Source organism: Ostrinia furnacalis, unplaced genomic scaffold (genome assembly GCF_004193835.3).
Source record: "Ostrinia furnacalis isolate ACB-3 unplaced genomic scaffold, ASM419383v2 OfSCF0831, whole genome shotgun sequence".
NCBI lineage: Eukaryota > Metazoa > Arthropoda > Insecta > Lepidoptera > Crambidae > Ostrinia > Ostrinia furnacalis.
Genome location: NW_021131070.1, coordinates 47,489 through 57,641, shown reverse-complemented (window position 1 = coordinate 57,641; position 10,153 = coordinate 47,489). Strand labels below are relative to the sequence as shown.

The 10,153-nt window shown below is 39.2% G+C and overlaps 3 protein-coding genes across 3 annotated transcripts; 2 read left to right on the top strand and 1 right to left on the bottom strand.

Annotated features, from left to right (window-relative positions):
• Positions 1-100: 100 nt before the first annotated feature.
• Positions 101-2,677, top strand: LOC114350244 (U3 small nucleolar RNA-associated protein 14 homolog A). Its single transcript, XM_028300958.1, has 3 exons — positions 101-849; positions 933-1,125; positions 1,224-2,677. The coding sequence occupies exons 1-3, from the start codon at positions 206-208 to the stop codon at positions 2,661-2,663; spliced, it is 2,277 nt and encodes a 758-aa protein (XP_028156759.1). The 5' UTR covers positions 101-205; the 3' UTR covers positions 2,664-2,677.
• A 261-nt stretch (positions 2,678-2,938) lies between these two features.
• Positions 2,939-5,383, bottom strand: Art8 (Arginine methyltransferase 8). The gene is made up of 6 exons (XM_028300959.1): positions 5,215-5,383; positions 4,767-5,003; positions 4,333-4,526; positions 3,882-4,096; positions 3,554-3,788; positions 2,939-3,163 (listed from the first exon to the last, which is right to left on the bottom strand). The coding sequence occupies exons 1-6, from the start codon at positions 5,266-5,268 to the stop codon at positions 2,959-2,961; spliced, it is 1,140 nt and encodes a 379-aa protein (XP_028156760.1). The 5' UTR covers positions 5,269-5,383; the 3' UTR covers positions 2,939-2,958.
• A 285-nt stretch (positions 5,384-5,668) lies between these two features.
• On the top strand, positions 5,669-9,064 carry LOC114350237 (GRB10-interacting GYF protein 2-like). Its single transcript, XM_028300941.1, has 7 exons — positions 5,669-5,847; positions 5,922-6,091; positions 6,554-6,742; positions 7,037-7,195; positions 7,527-7,721; positions 7,908-8,090; positions 8,833-9,064. Exons 1-7 carry the CDS (start codon positions 5,706-5,708, stop codon positions 9,028-9,030), a joined length of 1,236 nt encoding a protein of 411 aa, XP_028156742.1. The 5' UTR covers positions 5,669-5,705; the 3' UTR covers positions 9,031-9,064.
• Positions 9,065-10,153: the final 1,089 nt, after the last annotated feature.

Genomic DNA, 10,153 nt, shown 5'->3' with positions numbered 1-10,153 from the left:
ATGGTCATGGTCATTGCTCAATTTTTGCGGTCCTCATACGGTATTATGCGCCGATATCTTGTCTTCATAAAAAAATATACGATGTCAGAGTCAGCCGATCTGTCAATGTCAAAATTGTTTTGAGGTTATGTCATGTGTTGTTGACTTGTTCGTCGAAAAGAGTGGTGTTTTTATTTAAAAATCAAAAGAATTATTTGTTTTAATCATGGAAGACGTTGACGACAACGATTTCATCGCATCAGAGCATGATCAGTTAGTGAATGCAGTGTCTAAATTAGATAAAACCCAGCACATTAAAGAGCCTACTAGAAATGAGCCTACCAACCAAAATTCGGAGTTCAACCTAATAAAAAGGTCCAATAAACTCGATATTAACAATGTGGTGAAGGTATTGGAGGACACCGCTCACCACGTAAAGATTAGTAAGAAGTTGAAAAAGAGCCAACGTGTTTTGCCGAAGCCGTTAGAGAAACCTCAGGCTGAAAGAATTAAAAGGGCCACAGGGTATGAAGAGGCGAAGAAAAAAGTAGGGCGCTGGGACGCTGTCGTTGCTAGAAGCCGAACTGTTGATTTTGTGTCTTTCCCTTTGAAGAATGTGCCTACAAAGCTTCAGCCTGCTGCTGAATTTTTGTCCAAGTTTGAGTTGAAGTCTTCTTTAGAGAAAGAGTTGGAGGAAGTGGACCCTCCTGCGATGGTAGAGGAAGAGGAGGATGAGGAGCAAACATATCCCATGTCATATGAGGAAATGGTTGAACATCGTCAGCACTTGGCCAGGTTGCGGGCTCAGGAATCGTACAAAGCTGCTAAAGCTAAAAGACAAAGCAAAATCAAGAGCAAGAAGTATCATCGGTGAGTGCTATGTTTATCATTGCTGTAATATTAATTTAAATTCAAACTTTATCATGAACTAATCTTAAACTATATTATTCCAGGATCCTCAAAAAAGAAAGGCTTAAACAGCAACTGAAAGAATTTGAAGAGTTACAAAAGAAAAATCCAGAGGAAGCATTAGAAAAACTTGAAACACTGGAAAAAGCCAGAGCTCTGGAGCGGCATACTTTGAGGCACAAAAACACTGGGAAATGGGCTAAAAATAAATTGATTCAAGCCAAATATGATAAAGAGGTATGTATATTGCTTTTATACTTACTAAGAACTTGTTTCATTTTGGCTTCACGAAATTAATTGGGTACTCAATATTTTATTTGCTTTTCTATTTACAGGTGAGGCAGCAACTAGCAGAGCAATTGGCAGTTAGCAGAAGTCTTACCCACAAGACTCAAGATACAGAAAGCACAGATGATGAGCAAGAAAGTAATGAAATGATCCCAGACTTAACATTGTCTCAAGACCCCATGAATCCTTGGATGATGAGCAGACCTGGGAAATCTAATGTTGCAGCTGAATTTGATTTCGGGTACAAAAAATATTTAAAGGACAAAATGTTTAAAAGGAAGGAGGATTCTGATAGTGACTCTGATGATGAGCCAGTACAAAATAATGAGAAAGATAATGAGGATATGAAGACTTTAAAAGAGAGTGTTAATAGCATACCTCAAGAAGAGACACCAGTCGAAGAATATGTAATAGACACTGCAGCTATCAAAAGAACTATAGCTGAACAGAATAAGTCAAGAAAGAAGAAATCAATGAAAACACAGAAAGTGCAGAAAGTCACAGCTACTTCAAATTGGGTTGTTGAACCTATCAATGAAGAGGAAGAACCAGCTGTTGGTGAAAAGGTTTCCACTGCTTTTGAGAGTTATGAGAGCAAAATTGATAGTAAAATTACAAAGAAGTTGAATGCTCTCAGAAAAAACATTGAAAAATTGGACAAAAGAGGAAAAGCTTCAAAAGACAAAAAGAGGAAAGTTGATGATGAAGAACATGATAATCTTGAATATTTGAAATTAAAAAATAAAAAGGTAAAGGCAGTGATTGATGAAGAATTGATTGAAACAGGCAAAAATGTTGATTCAGAAACCAATGAAAAATCACCTGCTGAAATCCTGAAGACAGCTGAACAAAGTGGACAGCCAAATGCTGATGTCAGTAATATAGATCCAAGTAAATTCATAGAGGTAAAGCCCAAATACTTGAACACTGCTATCCCTGGAGCTGCAAATGATGATGAGTTGGATGATGATGAACAAGTTGTGCCAAAGGTTAATATTGAAGAAGTGTTTGAGGAAGATGATGTTGTGGCCAGCTTTAGACAAGAAAAAGAGGATGAGATCAACAAAAACAAACCACAAGACATTGATTTGAGTCTACCTGGATGGGGCAGTTGGGGTGGCAAAGGTGTTAAGGCTCCAAAACGGAAAAAGAACAGGTTCATACTGAAAGCTCCACCTGTTATGCTAAGGCGTGATGAGAACAAAGGAGATATTATAATCAAAGAATACAAGGATCCAAAGCTTGCCTCACATAAAGTTACAAATATACCTTTCCCATTTACAAGTATCAAGGAATATGAAGCTTCTATCAGAGCTCCATTAGGCAATACATTTATACCTGAAACTGCCCATAAAAAACTTATCAAACCAAGTGTGATCACCAAGGCTGGTACTGTCATTGACCCAATGGATGAAGATGAACTACTAGTGAAGAAAAATAAGAGGTTTGGAAATGCAAATGTCATAAACCTTTTAGCTAAGAAATAAATATAAAAAATGTATATTGTTATCAGAGCTCCATTAGGCAATACATTTATACCTGAAACTGCCCATAAAAAACTTAAACGTTTTATTATTTTTTAAAACAAAACCTAACACTGCCTATCTTAATCTGGCTACAGGACTGGATTGGTAATTAAAATCAGAACTTTGAATAAAATGCTAGTCTCTGATATAAGATATTAATTTAATAGTTAAGACTATGTGACAGTTTCAAATGCTGCTTCAACTAACATAAAAAGGTATAAGAGTAAACAAACTAGTTTAACAAACAACATTTTATTCAACCATCATCATTCTCATCGTCAATATCGTCATCATCAATAGCCTCGTCTTCAATTCCATTGGTTTCCATTGCTGTTTTACTAGGCAACTCTGGGTGTTGCAGCATATAAGTCTTTATAAGTAGGCACTTTGTTAGATCGCACGTGCAAGGCAGTGGGTGCTCAATAACTTCTGCATCTAGCAGTGAGAGCTGCAGGTTATATCTGGAAATAGTTTAATAATTAATTAGAATGTAGAGTTCAAAAAGTATTATGTCAACGCGAAATTGTGAACTTCGTCAGTTTATAATATAACGCGTGAGATTGTAAACTAACAGTGGGTTAGGTTAGGTTAGATTGTAATTTAACTACGTCAGATTATAGGAATTCACAATATTATGGTGACATATACAATATTCATTAGTCAAAAGATGTAGTGTGGGCACTTGGGCAGGTCCTCTACTAGATGGACCGACGATTTGGTGAAGATCGCGGGCAGTACCTGAATGCGGGCAGCGCAGGACCGGTTATTATGGAAATCTTGGAGGGTAGGCTTTGTCCAGTAGTGGACGTCATTTGGCTGAAACGAACAATATTAATGTTTTAATCCAATACCTTCTAGTGGTTACAGCATCTCTAGTCATCTTAAGTTCAAATGCAATTGGGTCTCCAGTTTCTACCTCCTGTTCTTCAGGTAAAATAATAACTGTTTGCTTCCAATGGGTTGGTGGACTGAGTGGTCCTGTGTCTAATCTCACTGGATTATAATTTTCACTATCATTTTCTAAATCAGGGAAAACACATTCAAACCATATACACATGCCTTGGTAACTTCCATCTTTGTTGGCACCTGTAATAGATAAACATTACATATTTGAAAGATGAGCAACCTAATTTGCTAATTCACAATCATATTATTCTGAAAATATACTTGATACCATACCTACAACATGTTGAATACTATAAGAATCTAAATTAGAAACAGTATCTTCTTTCAAATTGACCCAGCCTAGAGCCACTTCATCGCAGCCCATCAAATCTTCAGCTTGCACATTCATGATTTCTGGCTTATTATACTTGCAGATCCTCAATTGTTTCGCAAAAGTGACCATAGACACTCCATGAAAGTTATCCCACTTTCTGTATAATGATGGCACACTGGAAACCAAAATATTTTGAATCAAGATTAGCAACTGCAGTAATAATTTTTAATAAAAGATAAGCTACTTTCAAGAGAAAATACAGTAATCTCAAGTGATTTAACTAGTTTCGAAACTATTTTGATATAAAATATTGTTATATTTATTTGATCACCAACAAGGTTACATTCTGGAATTCACAAGAAAAACTTATGAAAAATGTTACTGAGAAAATAGGCATTTATCCACCCTTACCTACAAGGGGAAACATAGATTGTGGCACTTTCAGGGAACATCTCTCCTCCATCTTTCAAGAACTTATCACGGGCCAGGAGTACAGAATCCAGCATGCCTTCGTGCAGCAGGTAAAAGCCCATCCATTCTGACACTATGGCATCCACTTTGGTGTTGCCAGGCAATTCTAAGTCTTCTACTTTACAGTGAATTACCTGGTGAAGCAATATGTTATTGTGACTGCATTATTTTACATCACTTACCAGATTTAAATGATAGGGTTTTGAATAAAGTTATGTCCTTGATTTATGTATATGGAATGAAATTTATTTGCTACATGTTATTTATCTGATAAGTAATGTGATTGTAACATCAGAAACAACAAAACCTGTCTGGTAGTTTACTATATAAAAACAATGATACCTACATAATTTTAAATATTGAGTTACATTTACCTCAATGACATCTTCGAATTTATTTTCCTTAACAATCTCCATAGCAAGTTCTGCAGTTTTACTTGCTTCAATTGCATAAACTTTTTTGGCTCCGGCTTGCGCACAAAATATTGATAGGATTCCTGTTCCACAACCAACATCCATTACAACTTTATCTTTAAAGAATCTCTTGTTGTTCATAATGGCTTTCCTATATGCCGAGGTTCTAGGCTCATCTTCAAGCATAAGTTTATGTATCTGTAATTTTATTTTAAATAACATAATCATCAAACAGGTGAAAACTGACTTATCTTTTCATATTGAGAGGAACAAGTTGGAAGTCGGGTTCATTCAACCAGGAATAAAACAGGGTAAGGAGAAAGTTTCAGATGTTTTACAATTAATGAAAAAATACTAATAAAAAGAAACTAGAAAGTTTCAGAAGTGAAAGTGAGGTTATGTTGTTTACCTCTAAATCCTCATAGCTGGAAAAGTATTCAGTTGGTGGGTCGTCAGTCTCCATTTTAGAAAAATATTAATTTAAATATAGTGCACACTTTAAATAGTTAATTTAGGTGAAATTATTTTTTCACACACCCACATGACATTATCAAACAATAACATTTAATTTTTCACAGTTGGTAGCATTGAAAGGGAACCATTATTCCACAGATTAAATTCCCCTTTCATGATATTAAATCACAGTTCCCTAATTAAACANGGCACGCTTTGACGATCAACTTGCTGTATCTACTCTAATCCATATCTGTGATCTACTCTAATCCATATCTGTGTCTGTCTGTGGTAATAATTTGACGTTGACGCTTGTTTTACAAAGGCGCTTTTCACTTTTGATTTGGTGCTTTTGTGCGATTTAGCATTTTTGTAAAGTGAATTTAGACTTGCTTTGATTATGAATAATATCTAAAGAATCGCAGTTCAGTTAAAGAATTTGCGAAAATGGCGAAAGAGAGTGATATGTCTTTATTCAACGATGTTTTGGAGCCGTTTAGAAGAGTTATAAATACCGACCCGCCGAAAGACAAGCTGTCGGCGTCTTCTAAATTAAATTTTTCTGATAGTAACCAATCTATAAAAGAAGGTAATTACAGCTTTGATTTGTTGCAATAACGCTCTATTGTTGATAGAAGGCTAAAATTATTTGTATGTTTGTAGGACTTTCTAACCTATTATCAATGGGAAAAAGGAAATCCAGTATTGGTCCCGAAATGTCTACTCCTGACAAACGAATGCGGACTGATTCTTCTTCTAATGTTGCTTCTGCGCCGCCATCTCCTTGGGAGGCTAAAAGGATGAAGATAGACCTTATTGCTGCAAAGGCTCAGGTATTTCTTTAGTCCTAGTCATTGACAAATACAAACTATGTCTTAGCCCAGGGATGGCGAACCTTTATGTATCAACGTGCCACTTTTCCGAAAAAATGTTTGATGTAGTCATAGACGTGCCATCAAATAACACGTAATGCTATCAATGAGGGGTATAGCACAAGTCACGCACTGGCGAGTGACAGGACCTTACTTTACAGTGACACTAACTGATAAGGGAAAATACGGTAGCCTTTATTCAAAACACATTATGTACAATTTTATTTTATAGTGGATTTTGTGACTGGCGGGCCCTAAATATTCAGGAGCGTGCCATCGATGGCACGCGTGCCATTGGTTCGCCATCCCTGTCTTAGCCTGTTGAAACTATAACTAAAACTGATTTTAGATTTTAATATTTACATTAGAAACATAGACACTTATTGTTATTAACATAGATTTGTTTACTAACATTGTTTTTAGATCACAAAATTGGAAGCCCGTGTGAACCACCAGCATACAATTCGCAAAGAGATGCAGATTCTATTTGAAGAGGAGAAGGCTTCCCTCATGGACCAGCATAAGAGAGATGAGAGGGCTATATCGGATATGGAGGAGCGCTTACAAGTTGTGCGTAGGAGGGAACAGGAGTTGAAAGATGAGTTAAGTCAGGTAGGAATGTTGTTAATTAAATATGAGGTAATTTAGAAAAACTTAAATAATAAAAAAAGCAGGTCAGATATGAAAGAGACAAATAATTTGTTCAGTAGAAGTTTGTTAGTAAGATAATAACTAGATAATATTGATAGATAATGATGTTCACAAACATACTTGACAGCATTTTATGCATGTGTTGTAACAAATCATAAAATACATAATATAAAAGTCAACTTTTACAACTTCATAAGACATATTGATTGTGTATGATTTCTTATTTTACTGTATGTAAAGATGTAATAATTTTAGGCTATGCAAGAGCACAAAGAATATAAAGCAAATTGGGACAAAGAGAAAACTGAACTTCATAAGCATATAGGGGAACTAAAGGACAAACTATTGGAGGCTAATGTGAGCAATAAGGATCAGATATCAGAAATGAAGAAAGATATGGATGAACTACTGCAGGTTTGTAACTTTTTGAAATGTTAAAGTGAAAAATCAAGTATTGAGTTGAATTTGAACTAGTATCTATCTAATTGTAACATTGGTATTTTGATTTACATCTTTTTCAATTTCACACCTCTTTTATTGTTGTTGTAATTCTTTCATCAATAATGTAAACACACAAGTGTTATTTCCTGAGAGTTGCCTGATGCCTGCATAACTATTAATAATAAGCACTATACAAAAATATTATCAGTTATTAGTTAAATTTACATAAAGAAACAGATAAATTCCATTCCAAAATTCTTTCAATTAGACAATATTAATTTGAAAAACTCCATTACCATTGTAGGCTTTAGAAGGAGCTCAATGTGAGGTAGAAATGCTGAAAAAGGAGGTGGCAAGGCAGACCAGCCGTGCCGAGCAGTGCGTCAGCCTGAAGACTCAACTGGAGAAGCAGACATTTGAATTGCAGCAAGTCACCAACAAACTGAAGGAACTGGAGTATGAGAGAGATTCATACAAGGATTGGCAGCAGCAAGCTAAGGTATAGTTGGTAGTTATTAGTGATAGAAATAGTAAATAAGCCAGTAAGGATCTGAATCAAGCAGTCAAGTTGGATTCCTGTGCAAAAAGTTTTGTATTTATGGAAATTTTTAGTTTTTTATCACCATATTATAGTCAGAATCTCTTTTCATATCCACTAAGAATAATCACTTTCTCATGTTCTCAGACTGCTCAAAAGAGACTGACAAACATGGCGGAGCTAGAAAAAGAAGTCGTCCGGCTGAAGGCCACAGAGCGCTCCCTGCGCGACGCCGTCTGCAACAAGCTACTCCTGGAGGAGCAGGTGCACCAGCTCGGCTGCCGCGTGGACGCCATGCAGCCGCACCAGCAGCAGCTGCACGAGGCTAAGGTACTGAGAGCGACGAGTGCGAGGCTGCAGGGACTGAGGCTCCCTGCGCGACATTATGTATTACTAGCTTTCTGTCTATCTAATTTTGTCTGTCACAGAAAAATTCATCGGGCGCGTCCCTGTTTCAAAAACCAGGATAAAAACTATCCTATGTGCTTTCCCGGGACTCGAAATATCTCTATGCCAAATTTCATCAAAATTGGTTAAGTGGTTTAGGTGTGAAAGCAAGACAGACAAGCAGACAGAGTCTCCCCCACTAGTGTCTTTCAAATGTCGACTTATCGCCAGCTCGCACCGGCCAATGGTCGAAGAAACCTAATTCGATTCGGGGTAGACGCAATCACGCGTCACTTGTCCGAAAAAAGCGTTGGGTTGGGGCTGCGCAGATGCGACACCGGCGCGCTGCGAAGCGCCGCATCGAGACGCTGCGCGGGCGCTGCGCTTTTTTATATAATTTACTAGCTGACCCGGCGAACTTTGTTCCGCCTTAATGACAATAAATAACGGGATAAAAAGTATCCTATGTCCTTCTCCTGGCTCTAAACTATCTCTCTGACAATTTTCAGCTAAATCGGTTCAGCCGTTCTTGAGTTATAAGTGGAGTAACTAACACGACTTTCTTTTATATAATAGATTGTGATTTAAACAGGGAGAGAATGTTTGTGCTCACCATGAGCAGGGTTACCCATCCTGGTATTTTTTTTTATTATTAAGAGCTATTTTAACCATTTATTGGTTCCAGGTCAAAATCGCCGCTCTGGAGTCGGCGCTGGAAGAGTGGAAGTCATCAGCGCGCGCGCACGGCGTGGACAGCGCTCGCGGGCTCTCGGCGGCGCTGGACGCGGCGCTCAGCAGCCAGCTCACCGCCACCGCCGGCTGCTCGCAGGCGCAGACGCAGCTGGCTCAGCTCACCGAGGTAGGTGGAGTGAGACAGATGTGAGGAGAGTCACTAGAGGGAGTGTAGTCTGTCATCGCTGGCGGCGGCGCTAGACGCGGCGCTCAGCAGCCAGCTCACCGCCACCGCCGGATGCTCGCAGGCGCAGACGCAGCTGGCTCAGCTCACCGAGGTAGGTGGAATGAGACACAGATGTGAGGAGAGTCACTAGAGGGAGTGTAGTCTGTCATCGCTGGCGGCGGCGCTAGACGCGGCGCTCAGCAGCCAGCTCACCGCCACCGCCGGCTGTTCGCAGGCGCAGACGCAGCTGGCTCAGCTCACCGAGGTAGGTGGAGTGAGACACAGATGTGAGGAGTCACTAGAGAGAGTGTAGTCTGTCATCGCTGGCGGCGGCGCTGGACGCGGCGCTCACCGAGGTACAGTAGGCGCGCGACTTCATGTCCATCCTGAAGAATGCGGTAGTGCTGTTACCTAAGTAATTATGCTAATGTCGATATCGATAATAATTATTACCAATTAAGTAGGTCAACCTTATCTACTTATTCCATATTTTTTGCAACTTATAAGTAAGTATAAGTAAATAAGTAAGTAACGCCCCGATGGACATGAACTCGCGCGCCTACTGTAAGTGCTGTGTACTGTGAGAAGCGTAGTAAAGAGAGGGAGGAGTGAGAGGAGATTAGTAGGCAGCATGGCGTGTAGCTTGACGGCTTTCAGCAGCCAGCTCACCGCCACCGCTGGCTGCTCGCAGGCGCAGACGCAGCTGGCTCAGCTCGCCGAGGTAAGTAATGCGTAGGGTATGATAAAAAAGAATAGAATAGAATAGAATTTCTTTATTGCGGTAAATGTGGTACAAAATAGTGATAAACAATGAATGTCCGTTTTACACATCTAACCAACGACAATTGGCATGCAACATACAGTGGAACAGAAAGCACACAATTATGTCCAAATAAAGTCTCCTTGCTTCATAACTGAGTGAGATAGACATGCGGGAAGAGATTACTAGGTTGCAGTGTGTATCTCGCAGTCACACACAGCTCAGCAGCCAGCTCACCGCCACCGCCGGCTGCTCGCAGGCGCAGGCGCAGCTGGCTCAGCTCACCGAGGTAGATATTGTGTGCTGTGACTGCTGTGAGAAGTGCAGTAAAGAGAAGGAGGAGTGAGG

Coding starts and splice junctions, on each gene's coding strand:
- LOC114350244 (XM_028300958.1), top strand. CDS start 206: ATGGAAGACGTTGACGACAACGATTTCATCGCATCAGAGCATGATCAG. Junction 850..932: donor AAGAGCAAGAAGTATCATCG/GTGAGTGCTATG, acceptor ATATTATTCCAG/GATCCTCAAAAAAGAAAGGC. Junction 1,126..1,223: donor AAGCCAAATATGATAAAGAG/GTATGTATATTG, acceptor TTCTATTTACAG/GTGAGGCAGCAACTAGCAGA.
- LOC114350237 (XM_028300941.1), top strand. CDS start 5,706: ATGGCGAAAGAGAGTGATATGTCTTTATTCAACGATGTTTTGGAGCCG. Junction 6,092..6,553: donor TTATTGCTGCAAAGGCTCAG/GTATTTCTTTAG, acceptor CATTGTTTTTAG/ATCACAAAATTGGAAGCCCG. Junction 6,743..7,036: donor TGAAAGATGAGTTAAGTCAG/GTAGGAATGTTG, acceptor TAATAATTTTAG/GCTATGCAAGAGCACAAAGA.
- Art8 (XM_028300959.1), bottom strand. CDS start 5,268: ATGGAGACTGACGACCCACCAACTGAATACTTTTCCAGCTATGAGGAT. Junction 4,527..4,766: donor AATTCGAAGATGTCATTGAG/GTAAATGTAACT, acceptor TTGCTTCACCAG/GTAATTCACTGTAAAGTAGA. Junction 4,097..4,332: donor ATCTATGTTTCCCCTTGTAG/GTAAGGGTGGAT, acceptor TTTGGTTTCCAG/TGTGCCATCATTATACAGAA.